The following is a 26,407-nucleotide window of genomic DNA, read 5'->3' as shown; positions in this document are numbered from 1 at the left end:
TCTAACCTCATTGAATTATCGTTACTATCAATTGTCTATGTTTAGTATTTCTGTCAGTTTTATATAATTTTATAATTATTATTGTATAAGAACTAATATATAAAGAAACCTGTAAAATTATTGGGTTCATTCAATTTGATATAACTTTAAATTATTAAATCCTCAGTTTGCTAAATAAATTGTTTTTGAAAAACTAGTTATATACAAATATATCGACCAAAATATTTACACAAAAATATGTACAAAACGTAAAATTAAACGAAGGGGGTGTCATGAACTTAGAAGGTAGAGGAATGTAGTTATGTTGATTTTTCATAAAACGTGTATCAAGTTTATCGGAGAAAAAGTTAATTGCATGCTGTTAGGACATTCAGAAGGTTATATATTTCGCATTTGCGGTTTTCATTTCTCGTTTGCATGATTTTTCTTTCCTTAAATTATTTTTTCGGGTACAAAAACAGTCAATTATCGCTAGGAGTCAGATCTGGTATGTATGGAGCAGTGACGACTCGTGGTGGAAAATTTTAGTTGTTGTTTTCATTATTTCCCGTTATCGATGTTCCAAATGTTTCATTCTTGTATTATTAGACATATAAGTAAATAGGATTGAGATCTAGTTACCATACAATAGATGTGTCTTCCATATTAGCATTAATACCGTGTTAACATGGTATGTTTACCTTTCAATTCCTTCGAGCCCAGTCAAATTTTGTTTCGTTATGAATAGATCAATATTCATCAAATACCCCTGGTAATATTCACCGTAAATCCCGTCATTTCATAATAGCACATCCTGATCCTTTAAATACAAAATCCCATCGGAATATCGGAATTAGTAGAGACACAATTATTATTTGGACATGATTTAAATACGTTAAATCCACATATTGTCAAAGGGGATAATTGATGTTACGGTTTAAATCAACCACATCAGCATATTGTATAAAACTATAGAATGTTTACTCAACGGACAAGACGAGATTTTCATGATATATTTCATAACCAAGTTATCGTCTTCGGAGATTGAAGACTGAAGGTAATATACTAATTTTCTTTTTCTTAAGATGCTTTATTTCATACGAACCATCACGAATCGATAATTCTCGATCTGAACTAAATATAACATCACTCAATAAGTCGTTCGAATGACATACAGATGGCAATGTCATTGTCAAATCCATATGACGTTTATGAAGTACCAACTGACAAAATATCATGACATTTCGATTGGTCAGAAAAAAGTGCCAGCCATTTTGTTCTGATATCAGAGTGTTTACAATTATGTATGAACATTTGATCGTGAAAAAGTTTTTTTCAAAATAGTTTTCGCGTTTACTCACAGTCGATCAAAAAAAACAAAGTATCATCACTCCGGAATCAAAACGATCTACTTTTGTTTCTATTGCTGGGATCTAAAATGGCTGAAAATTTAATAAGAATCTCCAAACGCATGCGTAAATATATTTCCCAGCTTATATTGATAAGTGCTGACGTGTACAGGTTGGGGTTGGAAACTTTTCAATCAACTTTCATTTGTATAAAATTTAATTTAATTATACTTTCTGATTAGTTATAAAATAAGATTACCTCAATGAGAAATTTGTTGTATTACCAAAATAAAATTACTAGAATTAACTTGAGAACGTTGGAATGTTATTTCCTTTCATTACAATTATAACTAAAGCGAATTCTATTTGATTTGTGAGACGTTGACACGTTAAACGATTAAAATCCCTTATAGTCCGGTCAAATTAGACCAAAAAATAAGAGTGAAGCTATATAAATTCCCATCAAGCTGAAAATCAATAAAATTGTTTAAAATGTAATTAAAAATAAAATTTTAAGGTTCCTCATCATTCCATTGTGTGGCAAAAATGATATTCAATGTCAAATGTCAAAAAACGAGTTTTACGCGATTTTCAGCAAAACGATGAGTTTTATCAAAAAAATACCTCAGAAGAAAATTATAGATCATAAAATTGTCTACAAAAAATGTATTAATACTTTTTTTTTACGAGTCATCGTTTCTGAGATATAACGATTAGGAAAATTGTAATCTTCAAAAAATGCAACTCCAACTGAAAAAAACTATTTTCTTCTTAAAACGAGGAAAAGCTCAACATCAATCGAACATCTATTCATCAAAAATTTTATTTACTTTTGGAAAGTGTACTATTTTTACATAAAAATTTTCAAAATGTTTGAAAAACAAGATTTAGTTCAATGTGCTGAAGTTTTTAAAAACAATAATTCAACTCGACAAAAAGCTATTATCAACGGCATTCGCTTTCTTCTTTCTATGTATGGAGCTCCTAAAAAACTACCCTGCATACTGGGGTTGGAGGTCAACAATACGTTAGAACCCGTTCATACTTTACTCCCACCACACACAATGTTTTGCAACTGCGTAAGGGATGTAGTGCTAAATGTGTTTGCAAAAAGTCTGACTATTTTGTTCTTTGGCATGTACACCTTGTCAAGGCTTTAATGTTCCACACCAACAGTGAAGGATCCATTTGATTCCAACGAGGCGACAAGAAGAAGAACAAAAACAATTAAATTTCACAACTTTTTTTTAGTTTAAATCATAATATCTCAGAAACGGTGATTCGTAGAAAAAAAAGTATTGATGCGTTTTTTGTAGATAATTTTATGATCTACAATTTTTGTCCGAGGTATTTTTATTATAAAACTTACCGTTTTGTTGAAAATCGCGAAAAACTCATTTTTTTGACCTTTGATCTTGAATAACATTTTTTCCACACAAGGGAATGATGGGGAACTTTAAAATTCCAATTATATTTTAAACAATTTTACTGATTTTCAGCTTGATGGGAATTTATGTAACTCCGAATGTCTAAATTTACCGGACTATTAATAGTGTTTACGAGCCATCCACCGATATGACTGTTGATTCATTTTTAGGATTGAAGGGATGGTCATAAAAGCATTAGATTGTTTCCTTTTAAAGCACCTCCTAAGGGTTAAATAAACAAAAATAGAAATATAGCTAAAAAGCCATTTCATTTTGATGTTTTATACGAAAAAAATTTATTGGAAACAAGTTTTTCTTATAAGGTTAAAAAAAATTTACTTCTTTACTACCACTTACTAAATGGTACAACATTACTGCATAATTCAAGAGAAATTCTAATATTGAGTAGGTCGAAAATATTTTTACGCAAAATTCAAATATCAAATCATATATTTAGTGTATTTAGACCCATAATTTGAAAGTGATTCCCTTCCACTCTTTCGTATTTTTTGCTTTTGTTTCCTTGTTGAATTCCTCGCTGTTTTAAATCTTCAATCACCATCTGTTCGTTAGTCTTTCATCCTATTTCGTTATTTGTTCTCCTCAACCATAATTCATCCATCCTTTTACCCCCTAGTGTCCTTTCGAATATTTTCCTTTATTATCGCATTGTTTACTTCCCTTCGTCATCTTTGCTTCTAGATTTCGTTCTTATTCACCGTGATCCTTGATATACATAACTTTGAACTTGTTCTAATGTCATCACTTTCTTATTCAGTTGTATTGAAACATTTCTTATTACTCCTTTCCTTTGTGGTGTTATCATTAACTTGAGTTTAGTTTATTTTCGTTGACTCGTGGATTTACTGGATATGATACCATGGTTAATTCAATTATTAATTTTTAGCAATCAATTATAATTCAAATTGGAACCAAAGCTACTAATAGAATTATTTTTTTGCATCGTTTTCTCAATAAGTATCACTTTGAAATTGATAACGTCATCTTTTGATGAAATTGTGAATCACCTTTGATTCTTGAAGCGCCATCCATTAATGAAACTTAAAAATTCCCTCTATAACATTATGGTTTAGGATAAAATTTAATTAATTTACGCAGCTTACAAGCTTTGTTTAATTAATTATCTCATGTAATTCTAGTATGCAGTTGTTGGGTAGGTATAAAATTCTTACGTTCATTAAATAGTCATTAAGCTTGGTAATATATAAGACGTTTCAAAAGCCATTACATTAATTAAATGCTCATTAACGAAAGTAATATACAATATGTTTACTTTACACCGAGGATTACAAACAGTTTATTTAAGCTCAAAAAGATTGTTGTTGGATTTATTTTCGATATCAAAGCTTCTATTAAAGTTTGTATCCCGAACGTACAGTTTTAATTTCGAAAAAAAAAAAGAAATTAAGAATTCTTTCAACGTGTCGATGTTAATTTATAGGTCAAAGCGACCTAAAGTCTTTACAATACTTAAAGAACAAAACGACAATAGCAACAGAAAACTTCGTGGAACAAATAAAAGTTCTCCGCGTAATTAGATAGGTTTCCCAGACACCAAACATTGACGAAATGCTTACCAATAGTTTACAGTTTTAGAAAATTTTCTTATCGAAAAAGATAAAACTCTTCAGACGTAGTTATAAATAATTTATTTCTAAATTTTCTCACCAACCACACTATTTGGAATTTCCACAAATTAAATATTTGTTTTTGAAATGCAATACGCCTACGCAAAGGGGGTAGTTAGATACGGAGACGCTGCATCAGCAATTAAGAGCAGAGGTGTCAAACTCAATTTTGCAGAGGGGATTAAATTTTGAATTCTTAGGTCGGCCGGCCAGATTGAAAATCTCGAGCTCGAGGAACCAGATACCTGACAAGCTCATTGATGTCAGGTATTATATTCGTTGTAGTTATTTTAAAAATTGATTAGAGATGTTCATTAGTAAGTCTAGGGCAATGTTTGATCTTTTCAAGACTGAAAATATCTGATCACATAAATAGAAAAATACAGAGAATGCGTGCTGCATGCTTTTTTAATTCCGGGTAATTATCCCAACTCTTATATTGTTTATAAAATGTAAGAGCGTTTATCTCATTGAATTATTCTTTCTGGTGGTGCCCGTGAAGCTTCAAAATTGGATGGATTGTTGAAAATTGGGAATTCTATTTCATTTATTGGGAATTCCATTTCATTCATTGGGAATTCCATTTTATTCAATGCGAATTCTATTTATTGTGAATTCCATTTTATTCATTGCGAATTCTATTTATTGTGAATTCCATTTCATTTATTGGGAATTCCATTTCATTTATTGGGAATTCCATTTCATTCATTGGGAATTCCATTTTATTCATTGCGAATTCTATTTATTGTGAATTCCATTTTATTCATTGCGAATTCTATTTATTGTGAATTCCATTTCATTTATTGGGATTTCCTTTTCATTTATTGGGAATTCCATTTCATTTATTGGGAATTCCATTTCTTTTATTGTGAATTCCATTCATTGAGAATTCCATTTCATTTATTGGGAATTCCATTTCATTCATTGGGAATTCCATTTCATTTATTGGGAATTCCATTTCATTTATTGGGAATTCCATTTCATTCATTGGGAATTCCATTTTATTCATTGCGAATTCTATTTATTGTGAATTCCATTTTATTCATTGCGAATTCTATTTATTGTGAATTCCATTTCATTTATTGGGAATTCCATTTCATTTATTGGGAATTCCATTTCATTCATTGGGAATTCCATTTCATTTATTGGGAATTCCATTTCTTTTATTGTGAATTCCATTCATTGAGAATTCCATTTCATTTATTGGGAATTCCATTTCATTCATTGGGAATTCCATTTCATTTATTGGGAATTCCATTTCATTTATTGGGAATTCCACTTCATTTATTGTGAATTCCATTTCATTTATTGGGAATTCCATTTCATTTATTGGGAATTCCATTTCATTCATTGGGAATTCCATTTTATTCATTGCGAATTCTATTTATTGTGAATTCCATTTTATTCATTGCGAATTCTATTTATTGTGAATTCCATTTCATTTATTGGGAATTGCATTTCATTTATTGGGAATTCCATTTCATTCATTGGGAATTCCATTTCATTTATTGGGAATTCCATTTCTTTTATTGTGAATTCCATTCATTGAGAATTCCATTTCATTTATTGTGAATTCTATTTATTGGGAATTCCATTTCATTTATTGGGAATTCCATTTCATTTATTGGGAATTCCATTTCATTTATTGGGAATTCTATTTCATTTATTGGGAATTCCATTTCATTTATTGTGAATTCTATATATTGGGAATTCCATTTTATTCATTGCGAATTCTATTTATTGTGAATTCCATTTCACTTATTGGGAATTCCATTTCATTTATTGGGAATTCCATTTCATTCATTGGGAATTCCATTTCATTTATTGGGAATTCCATTTCTTTTATTGTGAATTCCATTAATTGAGAATTCCATTTCATTTATTGGGAATTCCATTTCATTCATTGGGAATTCCATTTCATTTATTGGGAATTCCATTTCATTTATTGGGAATTCCACTTCATTTATTGTGAATTCCATTTCATTTATTGGGAATTCCATTTCATTTATTGGGAATTCCATTTCATTCATTGGGAATTCCATTTTATTCATTGCGAATTCTATTTATTGTGAATTCCATTTTATTCATTGCGAATTCTATTTATTGTGAATTCCATTTCATTTATTGGGAATTCCATTTCATTTATTGGGAATTCCATTTCATTCATTGGGAATTCCATTTCATTTATTGGGAATTCCATTTCTTTTATTGTGAATTCCATTCATTGAGAATTCCATTTCATTTATTGGGAATTCCACTTCATTTATTGTGAATTCTATTTATTGGGAATTCCATTTCATTTATTGTGAATTCTATTTATTGGGAATTCCATTTCATTCATTGGGAATTCCATTTCATTTATTGGGAATTCCATTTCATTTATTGGGAATTCTATTTCATTCATTGGGAATTCCATTTCATTTATTGTGAATTCTATATATTGGGAATTCCATTTCATTTATTGTGAATTCTATTTATTGGGAATTCCATTTCATTTATTGGGAATTCCATTTCATTTATTGGGAATTCCATTTCATTTATTGGGAATTCCATTTCATTTATTGGGAATTCCATTTCATTTATTGGGAATTCCATTTCATTTATTGGGAATTCCATTTCATTTATTGGGAATTCTATTTCATTTATTGGGAATTCCATTTCATTCATTGGGAATTCCATTTCATTTATTGGGAATTCCATTTCATTTATTGGGAATTCCATTTCATTTATTGTGAATTCCATTTCATTTATTGGGAATTCCATTTCATTTATTGGGAATTCCATTTTATTCATTGCGAATTCTATTTATTGTGAATTCCATTTTATTCATTGCGAATTCTATTTATTGTGAATTCCATTTCATTTATTGGGAATTCCATTTCATTTATTGGGAATTCCATTTCATTCATTGGGAATTCCATTTCATTTATTGGCAATTCCATTTCTTTTATTGTGAATTCCATTCATTGAGAATTCCATTTCATTTATTGGAAATTCCATTTCATTTATTGGGAATTCCACTTCATTTATTGTGAATTCTATTTATTGGGAATTCCATTTCATTTATTGTGAATTCCATTCATTGGGAATTCCATTTCATTTATTGGGAATTCCATTTCATTTATTGGGAATTCCATTTCATTTATTGGGAATTCCATTTCATTTATTGGGAATTCCACTTCATTTATTGTGAATTCCATTTCATTTATTGGGAATTCCACTTCATTTATTGTGAATTCCATTTCATTTATTGGGAATTCCACTTCATTTATTGTGAATTCCATTTCATTTATTGGGAATTCCATTTCATTTATTGGGAATTCTATTTCATTTATTGGGAATTCCATTTTATTCATTGCGAATTCTATTTATTGTGATTTCCATTTTATTCATTGCGAATTCTATTTATTGTGAATTCCATTTCATTTATTGGGAATTCCATTTCATTTATTGGGAATTCCATTTCATTTATTGGGAATTCTATTTCATTTATTGGGAATTCCATTTTATTCATTGCGAATTCTATTTATTGTGATTTCCATTTTATTCATTGCGAATTCTATTTATTGTGAATTCCATTTCATTTATTGGGAATTCCATTTCATTTATTGGGAATTCCATTTCATTCATTGGGAATTCCATTTCATTTATTGGGAATTCCATTTCTTTTATTGTGAATTCCATTCATTGAGAATTCCATTTCATTTATTGGGAATTCCATTTCATTTATTGGGAATTCCACTTCATTTATTGTGAATTCTATTTATTGGGAATTCCATTTCATTTATTGGGAATTCCATTTCATTTATTGGGAATTCCATTTCATTTATTGGGAATTCCATTTCATTTATTGGGAATTCCATTTCATTTATTGTGAATTCTATATATTGGGAATTCCATTTCACTCATTGGGAATTCCATTTCATTTTTTTTTGAAAGTCTTCAAAGCGATTGTTGAATTCCGTAATCAAATTTTGTAGCATCCAATTTTTTTTGCTTGTTTGTGCCAAATGATTTTAAATGAGGGAAATGATCCAAAGTTTGATCGTTTACCTGATTTTTCCACAGCTTCTTTTTGGTTTCAAAGGATTGAAAATATGAATACATTTGAGTGACAATCAGATTTTTACCCTGTAATTTTATATTCAGATCAGTCTGTGTTTATTAATATCTATCAAAAAGGCATAATCAATCCACCAGTTATTGTCATAATCAATTGGTTTGCCTTTTTCTAACATGAAAGCTTGAATAGGATTACGAAATGCATAAAATCTTTCTAAAACTACTCTTCGACTGAGTTAACGAATTTCGGTCATTTAAGGGACATCAGAAAACTTTTCGTACAAATCTTGTAAAAATTGCCGGAACTGTCGATGATTTAGTCCTCTGCTCCTTATATAATTCACAATTTTAATTATAGGTTGCACTTCCTTTCTCCAAGTATCAAATACTCAATTCGTAAAGCTCGTTGAAACGTCAAAACCGTTTTAAAGTAAAACAAATCGATCTCGAAGTTGTCTTTTGTACTCGCTTACACGAGTTTAGAAATTTAAAATTTCCTGAAGGGAAATATTCGAAATCTCTCGAGTAAAATGTTTTCTGTTACCGATGTATAAAAATCACATTCTAGTAGCCCGTTAGGACGTTACGCTTTTCGAATATAAACACAACGAAAATACGTTTCTTCGACTTTAAAAATGTTTTGTTAGATGTTATGGAAAAACTAAAAATAGATCTCGATCCCGTTAAGCACGTGGTAAATAGATGTCTTTCCGGAACGTTTCGAATTTTAACCTAAATTAGAAAATTCATCAACGAATATAAGAAACTAAAAATAATATACTAGACTAGATTTATTATGGTTTATAACATAATTAGTGCGTTTTTTTTCAAAATTTGAACGATTATTTAAGAAAAACATTATTCAAAGTATTGCCTATCCGAAGCTATAACCTTTTCCCATGTTTCTGGCAATTTGTGGACTCCATCCCAAAAGAACTGGCAGCCAAGAATGAAACAAGCCAATTTTTGATATCTTGTTCTGATGTAAACCGTTTTCCAGTGACTCTGCATCGACCGGAACAAATGGTAGTCAGAAGAGGCAAGGTCTGGGCTATAAGACGGGTGAGGTAAAACTTCCCATCCACTATTTTCCAAATAATTCTCAACCGAAATAGCAACGTGGGGTCGAGCGTTGTCATAACGGAAAATTATTGCCTCGTGTCTAGTCGCATATTCCGTTTTTGGGCTAAGGCTCTCTTCAAACTGATTAATAGTGTCCGGTAGCGTTCTCCATTGATGGTTTCACCCGAATTTAGCAGCTCATAATACAGCACACCCTTCTGATTCCACCAAATAGAGAGCATTACCTTCGCGCCATGGATATTCAGCTTTGTCGTTGAATTGGCTGGTTGGCCAAGTTTCACTTATGATTTTTTGAGCATGAGGTTGTCGTAATGGATCTATTTTTCATCACCAGTAACAATCCGATGCAAAAATGACGTTCCAGCAGCATTTCGGGCATGCAAAACCGCCTTTCGACGTCTCTCGGTTTGAGTTCATGTGGAACCCAATTTCCTTGCTTTTGAATATATCCAGCTGCTTTTCAAAGTTTTGAAATAGATGCTTGAGTGACACCCAAAGATTTTACGAATTCTTCTTGTATTTGGCAACAATCTTCATCGAGTAATGCCTCCAGTTATTCATCTTCAAACTTTTTTGGCTGCCCAAGACGTTCATCGTCTTCTAAGCCAAAATCACCACTTTTGAATCGTGCAAACCACTTTTGACACGTTCGCTCAACTAGGGCATGTTCACCATAAACTTCCACCAAAATACGATGACTTTCGGCCGCATTTTTCTTGATGTTAGAGTAAAGTTATAGACCTAGACGTTAATTTCATAAAATCCTAGAGGTTGATGTTGTATGAACACGTAGAAGTCACAAACGTGTTAAAAAAATTATATTGGAAACCAAGAAGACGACCAAGTCAGACTGAAGACGTTAACGCAAGAACAATAGGATAGATTGTGAAGAAAGAAGATCATAAGGTACCATGTGGGATAATTCAGTGCACTGAAATCGAAGAGCTTCAAAATTTAGATCGAAATTTCCTAGAAATGTATTGGCTCTGTTGGCTTTTCCCAATTGACAACTGTTAGAAGCAAAAACAATTATCCTCTTGACGCTTGTAGGATGTTTTCATAACATTCGCATATGGTTATTTCATTGTTTAAAATGTCGTAGTATTAGAATAAAAACGAAGTAATTTGAGCTGATCGAATGTAGATTTGTCATGAACAATTCATTATCAACCACAACATTCGCGGCAACAATCTTTTTTTATTGAAAATTTGGCTATAAATAAGAAAAAACGGAGGAGGACAGTAAACAAGCTGAAAGTGTACGAAGACAGGGGCTGAAACTCCTTTGAAAAGGGCACCGCAAAGTTCTAAATTTCAAATAAGTAATAATTACATTTTGAGGAATACATATGGGCTGGCGACAAACTAATTTCGGTTTTGTAGTATAAAATGACCTTTTGCCATATTTTCTGGTCAAAAAAACTGAACCAGGTGCGACTGAAGGTCATCGTTATTAGTAAAAGTTTGACAATTCAAAAAATTATACCTTTGACACCTGTAGGATGTTTTAAAGTCAATTGCATATGGTTATTTCATTATTTAAAAGGTAGATTTGACGTGAACAAGTCAAAAGAGAACATTATCAACCACAAAATTCGCGACAACAGTCTTTTTTTATTGAAACTATTGAAAATTTGGCTATAAATAAGCACGGGGACAGTAAAATGACGTTTTGCCATATTTCTTTCAGTTTCATGTTTCCGCGAGAGTGAAGGTCATCGACGATTCAAAGAATTCCGCAAACTTCGAAATAAATAGTAATCAGATGGTTCCAGATCTGGGCTTGTATTAGTACAGTGAACCAAGCAAATCACCAATTTTAAAGACCTTCATGGATTAGTTTGAAATTTCGACAGAAGCTCAACAATGATGCAAATAACAAACCTGATTTAGTGCCAATGTATGCTTCTACCCCGGGGGTGAATGCCACCCTTACTCGGTGTGGAAATTTAAAATTTCAAAATAACATCGGGAATCGATAGAGAATTAAATTTTATAAAGAAAATGTAGAATGAAGTTTTTTATTTAACTCAATAATTTCTGAGGTATTCGCGATTGAAAGTTAAAAAAAAACACGTTTTTCAACATTTTTTCACGAATAACTCGAAAAATTACGCATTTTCAGAAAAAATTATTCTTATCAAAATTGAAGCTTATAAAAAAACAAAGGAATTAGTCAGTTTAAATTAAATTTTTTAAATAATATTCAGCAACTTATGAGTCACTGAAAGCCAATTTTTTCTTTTACGTAAATTTATGCAGAGGTTTGAGCTCAAATAACGGAAAAACGATCAATTTTTCATAAAAAATTTTAATAAACATTTTTAAAGTACTTTTTCAGATCTTTAAAATGAGCTTTTATAAAACCTTTCAGCATGAAAATTAAGCGAGTTATGACGAGAATAAGTTAAGTAACTCGAATTTGAAAAAAAAAATATCGGTAAATACGTTTTTCAACATTTTTTCACGAATAACTCGAAAAATTACGCATTTTCAGAAAAAATTATTCTTATCAAAATTGAAGCTTATAAAAAAACAAAGGAATTAGTCAGTTTAAATTAATTTTTTTAAATAATATTCAGCAACTTATGAGTCACTGAAAGCCAATTTTTTCTTTTACGTAAATTTATGCAGAGGTTTGAGCTCAAATAACGGAAAAACGAACAATTTTTCATAAAAAATTTTAATAAACATTTTTAAAGTACTTTTTCAGATCTTTAAAATGAGCTTTTATAAAACCTTTCAGCATGAAAATTAAGCGAGTTATGACGAGAATAAGTTAAGTAACTCGAATTTGGAAAAAAAAATATCGGTAAATACGTTTTTCAACATTTTTTCACGAATAACTCGAAAAATTACGCATTTTCAGAAAAAATTATTCTTGTCAAAATTGAAGCTTATAAAAAACAAAGAAATTAGTCAGTTTAAATTAAATTTTTTATATAATATTCAGCCACTTATGAGTCACTGAAAGCCAATTTTTTTTTTACATAAATTTATGCAGAGGTTTGAGCTCAAATAATGGAAAAGATCAATTTTTCATTTTTTCATAATAAACATTTTTAAAGTAGTTTTTCAGATCTTTGAAATGAGCTTTTATAAAACCTTTCAGCATGAAAATTAAGAGAGTTATGACGAAAATGAGTTATGTAACTCGAATTTGAAAAAAAAAATGTCGGTAAATTTGACACCATATGGAGCAAAAGTAAAATTAATCGTAGCCCATGTAAAATTATCTTTGTTGAAGCCCTAACAACACGTTCCAAAAGTTTGACTAGTTTGGAACACGTATATTTTGAAAAAAGTTGTTTAATATGAAATTTTTTTCTAAATAATATCTCAAAAACTATTGGAAGAATTTTTTTGTAACTAAAATTTAACTTTTATTTTACTGAACATTTTGCTTTTTTTTTAAACTCACGTAGTGTAAAATATCAAAATATTAAGTCATGATAAAATACAATCAACATTTATTATATTTGAACATAACTCTAGCCAATTACCGCTTTAATTCATTATTTTTCAATTTATTGGAGTAAGGGGTGATTTTCACCCCTTAAAAATAAAAAGCATACTTTGCGACCAAGTCAGGTTTGAAGAGGAGGGTAAGATGAACTTAATTCCAAATTTTTAAGATGATCGATGAAGGTATTTAAAATTTCGAGGCTTCGGTCGATTTTAAGCTTGATGTACTATATGGGGAATTTGGCATCATTTCCCAGCCAAGCTCTAATAGTTTCCAACGAGTTTCCAAAGATGAGGCCTTGCAATTTCATGGTGGAACACTAAGAGCGCTTGTAGACGTCCGTTTTTTTCACCGGACAACGGGCCGTCAATAAATGGCTATCCTTGTATACATATATTTTTTTACCGGATGGACGTTATCTAGGACTGCCGTCTTACATCCGGTAGTTAATAGTTTTGATTTGGTAGTCAGAGATTATTACGGACGTGTGAAATGAATAATAAGAAAAAAGAAACTCTTATTGGCCTACTATTTGTACAAAAGAAACAAAAAGAAAAACGTAAAAGGTCTTTGTGGTCTCTGAACCAAGGCTGCTCAACCTTTTGAAGAGTCGGACCAAACGGTGGTTTCAGTCGTTAATGACGGGCCACTTACATTTCCTGTTTCAGTTATTCTCAGGACAAGCGCAATAAAAACTTAATTATTAAGAAAATAAAATTGAATTATTGTTTATTAGGAACAAATTGTATCTAGGGTAATTTGTTTATTCAATCAATTTGATTTTTGCCTGTTTTTTAATAATTTACTTATGTTTAGCGACAAATCCGACGTTGACAGTAACAAATATGTTGCTTAGTTAAGGATGTGCGGTATTTATTTTTTACATAATTAAGATCTGAAAAAACCTTTTTGCATACACATGTTGATCCAAAACTACTTAAAAACTGTAACGCCAGGTCAGTTATTGTTGGAAATTCTCCTTTTGGTACCAAATTCCAAAAATCTGCAAAATCTTCTGAAGAATTTTGTGCTCGCGAAGACAATTTATTAGCGAAAAGGTTTTTCAACGTATCAAGATTTTGCAGTTCAACAAGTTCTAATTGAATATTGGCAGGATAAGTAACTATTTCAGACGAACTTATTACGAAAGGATTTATAAAAATTTGTACATTTTGAAATCTCCTCTCAAATGACTGTGATAAGTATTTAATTTTAGATTGGTATTTAGAGTAATTAACAGAAACAATATTGAGCTTCTCTTTCCAATGTTTAAGTGTGGGGAAGAGAGCTAATTGAAAAGCGATTCAATTTTGCATAGAATCCGCTTATCAAATTAAACATGGTCGGAAATGAAAACTCTTTACCCTGTAATTTGAAATTCAAAATATTGAGGTAATTCGTAATGTCTGTAACCTAAAAGTAACATTTTGGGCTCCGACTAAGCTCATCATGATAATGTGTGTTGTCGGGGTTCGTTGCAAGATTTTGTTGTGTTTAAGAGGTATAAAAATTTTGTATGCTTTCAATTTCCCAATGGGGCGCCACCAGGGCCGAATTAAGCTAGGGGCTTGGGGGCCCCAGGTTCAAGAGGGCCCCATTATTTGGAAATCATTCTGTGTTTTTTGATGTGTTGATACCACAAATCTAACGTATTGATATTATTTTGTGAATTTTTCCGGGTTTTCGAATTCCTTAAGGGGGCCCCGTCAGTATTTTAGCCCCGGGCCTTATAAATCTTAATTCGGCCCTGTGCGCCACTCAATTTTTTGAACCTAAATTGAGAAAGATATACAAATAGGTTGAGGTATCTTTAGGAATAAAGCTGCTTGTTGAAAATAAAATACAATGATCTATATTTGAAGTTTGAAATTACAAAAAAACCCAGGTTGAAAAAAATTACCCGCAAAACTCATGAGTTTGTTGGATACAGAAAATAATGAAGTAAATTTTACAGCAAAAAGAACTAATATGAGTGGATCTGACCTTTAGCAACACATAGGACCATATCCGTGGAATGCGGTTAGGAATTAAAGAAGTTCATTCAGTTAATTGTCCCGGACTAGGTATTTCCACGAGTCAAAGTTTGACGTTAAGTCCAAATTAAGGTCGTCTAAGTTTTAAACCCCAATAAAGGTCCTATGTCCAAAACTAGGTCCCTAATTAAATTAAAAAGAAAAATGTACAAAATGCAATCTGTGAAAAATTTCGCCAATTTATAAACTACTAAAAAAAATAATTTATAACTAAATTTTTTAACATTTTCTGAATGCAATAAAAAAGGTTGTCTTTAATTTGGGGCATAAGCTAGTTCATAAGACAGTAATCAAAACTATTTCTGCTTTTACAAAAAAAGGATCTTACCTTCCTTTTAACGAAGGAAACTTATATCTATTTCTTATTAGAAGTCAATTATCAATTTTATATTCCAGAATTTTTGAAATCGGTGGAAGGCTCCTTTAGGCCGGCTAAATCCCGCATTTCGAAAATCTCTGGAGAAATTAATCTTCACGCTAGCGCGGTCGCTGACCCAAAGAACAATTGTCAAATTCTCGGTCGGAAATAACACGACTTCCTGAAATATAAAATTTGGGTTGACAGTCAAAAGGAAAATATGAATGAAGTTAGCAGCAAAATCGGGTCACATGTCATGACGACAATCTAGGCAGGTGCAACAATAGCTCAATTTCAAAAACACCAACTGAACAACCAAAAAACAATATCCGCAAAATTTACAAAATACTGCACGAATAAATTATAGTTAACAGTTATACCACGTCTGGCAAATTTCGAATAATGCCTTACCAAGACTTAACCTCAAAAAAAAACCAAATATTCAATTTGTTTAAATTGAAATAATGCAACAAAAAGACAAATTAAACTGTGCTACATAACTTAAATTCCAGGAACCCAGTATGTCACCAACAAGTACATACAAAACTGCAAAAGAGATGAAATATAATATGTAAATATTTTTACTCAAAGATAATATGACAAAATATGTTATAAAGAAAATTATTTACAAAAAGAAGTTGGTGAACAGGGAAAACGTTACATGTCAACAAAAAAATGCAAGATCACTCAACCATGATGTATTCTTCAGTAAATCAACTTCGAATGGTAAAGCCCCTTTCTGCTCTAAAAATTGCGACTATGACACCTGTTCTCGTAAGTTGAAGAAATGTTTCAACATGCTGCCCCTTGAAAGCCATTGCTCAGCACAATACAGTTGTAACTCTCCATATTCTCTGATTTCTTCTTCAAATAATAGCTCGATTTGACGTTTGTTGAGAGCTTTTGCACGTATGTAATTTATGCAGCGTACTACTGGATCCATAATGTGCGCTGCGGGAGTTTTGAATTTGGTGCGTATTTTTAAACCACACTTGCGCGGGCCACTTAAGATTCCCGTGTGGCCCGCGGGCCTGGGGTTGAGCAGCCTGGCTCTAAACCTTTCCCATTTGATAATTCTGGCCGTATTTCTTTGATTTCTTTATCCAATTTTAATAATTGTTCGTTTGGTTCTTTGGAGGCAGCTCAAAAAACTCAACATCTTTGTAATCTCACCAAACTGACAGCATGAGGTTTTTTGTTGTTTATCAGCTTTCGATGTGGTTTTTGCTGGTTCATAGTGTTTGCTCCATGATCGTTTTCGAACTATGTTACCCATTTTTCATCACCAGTGACGATTCTTTTCAAGAAAGTATAGGTTCCATTTTCTTTAAGGTGCATATCGCAATTTCTTTCAATTCAATCAAAATATTATTCTTTTTCGTGACAAAAAAAAGGAAACTACCTAATTTTGCTCTTAAACTTTTAGGAGAAAATTGTGAACAGTCGTATTTCTATTTTTAAATGCGAATCTTATTTTCAGAAGAATGCCGATACGGTAAAGGAGCATGGACGGAATGTGATCCGAAAACGAATCAACGTTCTCGTACGTTGACGCTCAAGAAGGGCAACCAGACAAGTTGCGAACCTACCAAGACGATTCAAAAGAAGTGCAAAAAAGGTAAATAGACACTTTATAATCTAAACGCAATACGAGGCCGATACGAACACTTGCTTTTCGATAAAAAATAATTTTATTTACTCGTTTCAGCTTTTTAACGTGTTTATATTAAATTAAACACAATTTTCATTATTTAAAACTAAATTAAAAAAACAAAGCTGGTAAAAGAAACGATACGATAAGCTTAAATTCTATTCACTCACTATCTAATAACTGCCATGTGAATACTCAGCGTCCTCAAAGGCAGTTTTGCGACTCTTACTGGAGTCTGAATACTCAGAGCGCTTAGGGGCAGTTTCCTTAACCCACGAAACCTAAATCTCAACGATTGAGACCAGCATCCCACAAACTAACCTCGGATTTTAACCTGAGCGGTCCGATTTTCGATGGTTGTTGCAGACGCTATTATTGATTTACCTCTCACAATTCAGTTATATCGGCTTATCTGGGTTTCTCCCAGTTAAAGTCGGACAGACTGACGCAGAAACCCTTGGAGCACTTACTCTGCTCTTGGTCTTGTCTTCATTGTAGACTGCGCGGTGTACCTGGACTGCTGGTTCCTCGAGAACTGCCTTTTATTTTCCAAAGACATATTAAGACATCTACCGGCATTTCACTTCTACAAATCCGCTGGACTTACGTGGATTCCGGTTGGGACTTACAACGATAACCCTTGGTTGACAAAACAGCAAGAGAAAGATTCGTTGGGTAGATTTTAGATGAGATAAGGTATTTATATATCCTCTCTATAGAGAGGAAGGTTCATTGGAATTGGCCCTGATATAGGAATTGCTCCTCTGCAGATCTGGGGCTAGGATGATAGGTTAGTGATTGCACTGCTTCAGACTGAAAAAAAGTAAAAAAACAGAAGACCAAACGTGTTTTTTTAACGATTTTTTTATTTTTACAATTTTTTTGGTTATTATTTGATAAATAGTGGATGATAGATAGGCGGGCGGGTACAGCTGCGGCTGCATTATTCCTTATCGTCGGTCATTTGGCTGGTGAACCGATTTCTAGGAAAATCTACTTTGTACCACCTTTTTTATTGCTGTAAGCGCTTCACTTTCCCTGCAAGTGCAGAAGGTGGAATCGCCTACGGTTCTTTCAGTTTCGGAGCGTGGGGGAGAAAAAAACCCTTGTGAATAATAATTACTGGACAAAACTATAGAATTTTTGATTGCACTATGACAAGTGATAATTAAATATTAGTAAAATAGTAGAAGAAATTGTATAAATCTGATTCGTCATCACGTGTTAACTACTCAAATTTGTTAAATGTTTCCCTTGTGAAATAGTTTATCTTTTGAATTCAAAATTTACATGAAATAGCGAAAATCCTCTTCGCATGTTATTGATCGAAATCTTCCACATCCGGAAAACTTATAAAATTCGAATTTTAATATGAATTTAATGAGCCGGAAAGTTGAGGTGGAAAAGCTACTCGCAGATCAAAACTAGATCTGAATTTTAATATTTCAATCTCAACAATGGGGTAGATCAAAGTTTGGAAAAGTTAGAACTGATCTAATTGATTTTATCTGTCGAGTATTATTGGATTTAGACTTTCTAATCTATCACAGATGTCTTTCTTAACGTTGTAAAGTTAAAGCTCACCAGAACTTTTAGGAAAGTAGCGTACAGGAAATTTCGAGATTAAGATCAGAAAGTGAGTTTGAATTTTTATACAAAAAACAGTTAACGAAATGAAGGAATTTCATCGCTTAGAATCGCGTAGATTCATCCAGAATCGAACAATAATATTCACTATACATCTATTAAACCATCACAAGAACAAAAAAATTAAGTGTTATAAGCCCTCAGTTAATCAAAAGTATGCTTCAATAATTGAAAAATCAAGTTTTATGAAAATGACAGTTGACTATTTATATTTTCGGATTCAATAAACATGTTATTGATGAAAATAAACCTAGAGGATGTTGAAAGAAATTTTTATGACATTTCCAGCGTTGCAGATTAAGTCTTTCGCATATACAAATTTGTCCTTGGAATCTGTCTTCTTCTAAAACTTACCCTCCATTATCTTTAGACACAGACATTTGTCTTTAGGAACTGTCTTGTTCAAAATTAAATTATAATTTCTATTTTGAAATCGTCTTTTTTAAGACTTAACTGTTATTTGATGTAATAAACTGTCTTTTTTAAAAACTAACTGTCATTTTACTTTAAAAACTAATTTTTCCAAAACCTAATCGTCATTTAACTTCGAAAACTGTCTTTTACAAAAATAAATAGACATTTGTCTTTAGGAACTGTCTTGTTCAAAATTAAATTATAATTTCTATTTTGAAACCGTCTTTTTTAAGACTTAACTGTTATTTGATGTAAGAAACTGTCTTTTTTAAAAACTAACCCTCATTTCACTTTAGAAACTAATTTTTCCAAAACCTAATCGTCATTTAACTTCAAAAATAGTTTTTTCCAAAAATAAACAGACATTTGTCTTTAGGAACTGTCTTGTTCAAAATTAAATTATAATTTCTATTTTGAAACCGTCTTTTTTAAGACTTAACTGTTATTTGATGTAAGAAACTGTCTTTTTTAAAAACTAACCCTCATTTCACTTTAGAAACTAATTTTTCCAAAACCTAATCGTCATTTAACTTCAAAAATAGTTTTTTCCAAAAATAAACAGACATTTGTCTTTAGGAACTGTCTTGTTCAAAATCTAACTATCAATTTTATTCAGAAACTGTCTTTTTCTAAACTTAACTGTCATTTGATATTAAAAACTGTCTTTTTTAAAAACTAACCCTCATTTCACTTTAGAAACTAATTTTTCCAAAACCTAATCGTCATTTAACTTCAAAAATAGTTTTTTCCAAAAATAAACAGACATTTGTCTTTAGGAACTGTCTTGTTCAAAATCTAACTATCAATTTTATTCAGAAACTGTCTTTTTCTAAACTTAACTGTCATTTGATATTAAAAACTGTCTTTTTTAAAAACTAACCCTCATTTCACTTTAGAAACTAATTTTTCCAAAACCTAATCGTCATTTAACTTCAAAAATAGTTTTTTCCAAAAATAAACAGACATTTGTCTTTAGGAACTGTCTTGTTCAAAATCTAACTATCAATTTTATTCAGAAACTGTCTTTTTCTAAACTTAACTGTCATTTGATATTAAAAACTGTCTTTTTTAAAAACTAACCCTCATTTCACTTTAGAAACTAATTTTTCCAAAACCTAATCGTCATTTAACTTCAAAAATAGTTTTTTCCAAAAATAAACAGACATTTGTCTTTAGGAACTGTCTTGTTCAAAATCTAACTATCAATTTTATTCAGAAACTGTCTTTTTCTAAACTTAACTGTCATTTGATATTAAAAACTGTCTTTTTTAAAAACTAACCCTCATTTCACTTTAGAAACTAATTTTTCCAAAACCTAATCGTCATTTAACTTCAAAAATAGTTTTTTCCAAAAATAAACAGACATTTGTCTTTAGGAACTGTCTTGTTCAAAATCTAACTATCAATTTTATTCAGAAACTGTCTTTTTCTAAACTTAACTGTCATTTGATATTAAAAACTGTCTTTTTTAAAAACTAACCCTCATTTCACTTTAGAAACTAATTTTTCCAAAACCTAATCGTCATTTAACTTCAAAAATAGTTTTTTCCAAAAATAAACAGACATTTGTCTTTAGGAACTGTCTTGTTCAAAATTAAATTATAATTTCTATTTTGAAACCGTCTTTTTTAAGACTTAACTGTTATTTGATGTAAGAAACTGTCTTTTTTAAAAACTAACCCTCATTTCACTTTAGAAACTAATTTTTCCAAAACCTAATCGTCATTTGACTTCAAAAACTGTCGCTTGACTTAAAAACTATATTTTTCAAAATCTAACCATATTGAAGAATGACTGTTTTGTCGAAGGTTCAATTCGTATTTTTGTGATTAATTATCCTACTAATATGACTAATCCCTTTTCCACGTTACTACTGTCGTAACTTGTATGATGATCGTCCCTCGTAGATACTTATTTACAAATAAATCATATTCCAAAATAATTTAGTGTCTAAATTACGAGATTTCAGACACCAGATGTGTGTGATCTTTAAAAATTTTAACGATCGACTCGTTAAATTTTACCCATATTAATCTTCGCGTATTTTAATAACTCATATCCGTTTTTAAAATAATTTATTACCAGCTTTTTTCACTCCTAACATATCCCAAAAAGCCAGACATAGTTGAAAAGAATCCACAATTCCTTCGTCACGAGGGAATGACAACACAAAACTAGTCTGTGTGTAACAAATGATGATAAAAAAAGTGCACTGCTTTACTTCACATAATCTCCCATTTTCAACTGAAAGGACAGGATTGATCCATCAAGCTCTTCAACACAGAGTCGCTTCAGGTTGTTATACAATGAGGTCCTAGATTAACGAAGCTTTCTCGTTTTTATGGATGTAAATCATTTCTAAAAGTTCTCCATTTCGTGGTTTGTTAATACAGTTTTATTTTTTTTATCATATTGATGACCTTTTAGTCTCTTTTCTAAACACTGAGATGTCTGCCCTATGTAAACAGCGGCACAATCATTACAAAGCACTTGGTATATAATTTAGTGAAATATTTGGATAATTTATGTCCTTCGTGACTTAATTCGAAAATTGTTGGAAAGGTCCTTGTACATATGGCAAGGAAAAATGTTCTAATGTTTTTTTCTTAATCGATTAAAGTATCTATTTCTTGATTATGTTGTTTATCATTATTTTCTTTCAATGCAAATTTTTGCTTTTCGAATAGCTAAATACCTAAATTCAGGATTTGATAGTTGGTTAGATCCTTTTTGTAATTCAGATTGTGAGAATTCGACCCTGTTTCCAGACAAAGCACAAAGTCTTTTTCGTGTCCTTTCGCTTTTTGAAGTAAGACATGATAACTGAAAGGTCGTTAGGCGTCATAATTAAACGCCAACTGTTAATTATATTGAAGAGTTAATTATGATTATTATAATTATTCTCGTAGACAGAGATGGATTAATACACTAAAGGAACAAACGTAGTAATGATTGTAGTACAATTCACAATGGCTCTCAAATGTTTATTTGAATCAACAAAAGATAAAGGAAGGATTTTGTTGAAGTTATGACACCAAGACGATGGTTTTATACATTTAATTTGATGTTTGTAATGGTTTTATATTACGAAAAATATTATAGTAGTATTTACATTGTTGTCAGATGTTCTGTTTTACTGGAGATCTAATTAATCTCATATTTTGTCATTATTTAAATCTTGAACACTGAAAAATGATACAATATTGATTGGACTCGCAGCGTTATTCATTTTTATCAAAAAGGTTAGTCGCGAATGGGATCTAACCAAAAAAAAACTGTCTTAAACGTACGACTTAGAAACTATCTTGTAGAAAACCTCACTTTTATGTCTTTTGGAACTGTCTTAAGAAAAGAAATTAACATTTATCATCATTTTACAAAAATAAAAACATTTTTGTCGAAACTTCATCCTCATATTATTTTAATAACATAAATTGAAATAATGGGGAAAAAAATCGGTAAAAAAGTTCAGAACATCGTTTCAGACCTTTTTCGAGGAGTAATTGCATATTTCCGATTAATTCTTGACGATGTACCGCACCAAAAAGGAAAATTTGTCATATTATGCCATGATTTTTCCAAAGTACATGTATTATATCAAAATTTAATCTAATATCCTCACCTGGTAATATCCGAGTTCCCTTTTTTCTCCCATTACTTCATTAAACATGTTTTACGGGTTTAATATTCAGCGACTGCTGCTACAACCAGAACGTACTCAAAAGGGGCGGCTATAAGGATATAGTCAATAAATTAAAAAGGATACAATGATCCAACGGAAATATAAGGATAATTATAAAGATTACTTATCTATATATCATGAAGAAATTTTTACTTTCATATAAATTGATGTTCAAATTATTTTTTTTTCCTTTTTGGGTTGCTACAAGCTTGCACTCTAGCTCCAGAACCTTCACGTTCTCCAATAGCGTATTAGTCCAGTCATTTAAGCTTAAATTAGGTAAGAATCTCGGAATTCGAGATACCCAACTGTAGGTCTGTAAATACTTGTATATTGACACCTTAAAAGTTGTCTGAAAACCTACATGTGGTAGGGTGTACGCAACTATTAGATTTCAAGGTCAAAGGTCACAGTTTTAAAAAATTTTTCATACGGTGAACCGTTTTCGAGATAGAGGCGGAGAGCGCGCGGTCACAGCATCACTTCAGGTCAACCGGTGTCTCCGTTCGAAAACGCGCCATATATAGTTGATGAACTATCGATAAATCAATGATTATAAATATTTGTCAATTTTTATTAACTATTATATTATATTTTATCATTTAGGGTGTCAATATACAAGTACAGGGTGCGGCAGCATAACTTCCTTTTTTAAAAAGTTCGCCATTTAGTCGGTAGATGTCGTAACGGAGTGCTAGTGGTCTCGTTCGAGAGGGGGGACTATAAAGTTTTGTCCCGGCACAGTTCAGTCGCCATCATGCGTTGGAACAGTGAGGAGCGTGCGTTTGCCGTTGAGGTTTACTTTTCGAGCGGATGTTCTGTGATCGCAACCCAGCGCGCCTTTCGGAATCGCTTTAATTTAGCCCCCTTGGCCCCTGTCCCGGACCGGAAATCAATTGTTACGTGGGTCACTACGTTCAGACAAACTGCAAGTGTGACAAGACGAAGAACTGGAGTCCCTCGGCCCATTAGATCACCGGAGAACATTGAGTTAGTTAGAATTTCAGTGTTGCGATCACCACGGCGTTCTGCGCGCAAACATGCGTCTGCCCTTGGACTTTCCGATCGTTCTGTGAGGAGAATACTTCATGATGATCTTCATTTTCATCCATACAAGATGGCAATTGTGCAGGAACTTTCTGAACGTGACTTCAATTCTCGGAGGAACGCGTGTGAGGTTTTTCTGGAAGTCGTTCCTGAGGACGCTATCGTTTTTTTTAGTGATGAAGCCCATTTTCATTTGTGTGGATCCGTAAACAAACAAAACATGCGCTACTGGGCTGATACCAATCCTCGACAATTGCATCAACGGCCTTTGCATTCACCTAAAGTCACAGTGTGGTGTGCAATTTACTCACGTGGAATTATTGGTTCCTGGTTCTTTGAGGAAAATGAAGTCACAGTGACAGTGAATTCGCACCGGTATGTAAACATGTTACAGGAATTTTTTTTCCCACGGCTAGATGAGTTGGACTTAGGGGACACTTGGTTCCAACAAGACGGAGCAACGGCACACACTTCAAGAACATCGATGGCTGTTTTGAGGGAACACTTCCCAGAGCGCCTTATCTCAATTAGGGGCGATTTGGAGTGGCCAGCCCGCTCTCCCGATTTGACCCCTTGTGATTATTTCCTATGGGGTTTTTTGAAATCCCGTGTGTATGTGAACCGTCCAAGGACCCTACAAGATTTGAAGACGAACATCCAGGAAGAAATTGCCAACATAACGCCTGCTATGCTGGCAAGAGTCATGACAAACGCCAGAAATCGGTTTACTCAGTGTATGGAGAATGGGGGACGTCACCTAACTGATTTGATCTTCAAAACTCAGTAAAACAAAACTTTATGTATGTGCCTGTATTATAAAAAACGAATAAAAATTTTCTGATTCATACAATAAGTTTTATTAACTTTTGAAAAAAGGAAGTTATGCTGCCGCACCCTGTATTTACAGACTTACAGCTGGTATCTCGAATTCCGAGGTAAACTTACTATAATGACTGGACTATATGTTAAACGTACATAAATAAAAATGTTCGGAAAAAAAAATGTAGTGCAATGTTGAAACAACGAAGTAATTGTTAACCATTCATTTATTTAGAACTTAAAAAACCATTTTCTTCAATTGCGCGTTGCATCATATTCTGGACGGTGTAATTGTCAATTTCGCGAATTTTTTGAAATGTTCTACGACGAAGCTGTTGCTCATTTTCGGATTCCCAACCCTTATCATCAATATCGCCTTGAACTCTTCTATAGCGTAGTTACAAGAGGCTAGATCCGTCCAAAATATTATTTCGTCTTTGGTATGATGCGTATAGAAAAAATGTATCAATTTTGGAAAAAATCTTTCAGTATAAATATGTGCAACCATCCCAATTTGTCTTTTGCACATTCTATTTAACTGGGAATTAGTCAAAGTTTTACACCCACATTTTTGAAGGTCCTTGTTCCGAACGGTATATACTTATTCAGATATCTAACTTGTACACCATAACTAAGTTGACACAAATTTAAATGACATGAAAATTTAAACATTTTAATCTCTGTTATCTATGGCAACTAGAACAAGTTATTTAGAATTGAAGGCAACGAAAATTTTTCAAAAATTTTTCTAACATACCATATCTAGGTTTACTTTACATCCTATCATATATACGAGGATATATTGAAAAATTCTTAGCATACTATATAACCAAACAAAATTTCAATTTCAAAATATTTTATTACTCAACATATTCTCCTCTTAATTGGATACATTTATTACAGCGAACCTGCAACGTCTCTAGACCTTTAAAAAAATGTTTCTTCTTGCTCTGCAAACTAGACCTCCACAGCTTTTATTACCTCCTCGTTGGAAGAAACTTTTTTTCAGTTGCGGAAAGAGATGATAGTCGAACGGAGTCAAATCTGATGAATAAGGGGGGTGTTCTAATAATTCAAACCCGAAATCACGAATTTTTTGCATGACAATATGAGATTTGGGTGCAGGGGCGTTGTCATACATTTGGATAGCTTTCCACGTCTTTTCTCTTTAATTTTACCCGTAGTAATGTCGAATAGTAATCTCCAGTTATTATTCTACCCTTATCCAAAAAATCAATCATGATTACTCCTTGACAATCCCAAAAAACTGAAGCAAGAACTTTTCCAGCAGATTTTTGGACACGAAACTTCTTAGGTCTTGGAGAACCAGAATGTTGCCATTCCATCGATTGTTGCTTTGTTTTTGGATCGTAGAAATATGCCAAAGTCTCTCCATAGTAACAATTCGGTTTAAGAAGCCTTCATCGTTTTCAAATTGAGCACGCTTTTGGTCAACATTCAAACATTTGCAGCAATTTTTCTCTTGTCCAAATTGACGTGAACTATATGATGAACGCATTCATATGAAATATTCAGTGCTTCAGGTATCCGTTTTAGCCCAATTCGACGATCTGATAAAATCATGTCATGAACTGCATCGATATTTTCGGGGACTGACACAGAAACTGGCCTTCCCGATCGGTCATCATCTTCAATGGAAAATTTACCTCTTTCGAAGCTTGCAGTCCAATTTTTCACGGTCGCATACGAAGGACATTCATCACCAATGGTGTTAAGCATA

At 32.1% G+C, this 26,407-nt stretch overlaps 1 protein-coding gene across 4 annotated transcripts in view; it reads left to right on the top strand.

Moving 5' to 3' along the window:
• Positions 1 to 26,407, top strand: part of LOC130446005 (pleiotrophin-like) — a 69,443-nt gene that overhangs the window by 33,888 nt on the left and 9,148 nt on the right. For 2 of the 4 annotated variants that reach the window (XM_056781975.1, XM_056781991.1), the window contains exon 3: positions 16,890 to 17,024. In XM_056781975.1, the coding sequence (XP_056637953.1) occupies positions 16,890 to 17,024 (135 nt within the window). Of the gene's footprint in view, positions 1 to 16,886; positions 17,025 to 26,407 lie in introns of all 4 variants that reach the window. The other 2 variants (XM_056781967.1, XM_056781983.1) reach the window with 1 other exon arrangement.

This window comes from Diorhabda sublineata, chromosome 1, assembly GCF_026230105.1.
Source record: "Diorhabda sublineata isolate icDioSubl1.1 chromosome 1, icDioSubl1.1, whole genome shotgun sequence".
NCBI classification, from domain to species: domain Eukaryota; kingdom Metazoa; phylum Arthropoda; class Insecta; order Coleoptera; family Chrysomelidae; genus Diorhabda; species Diorhabda sublineata.
Note: the sequence above shows the minus strand (reverse complement) of the source record. Positions and strands in the feature narration are given on the sequence as shown.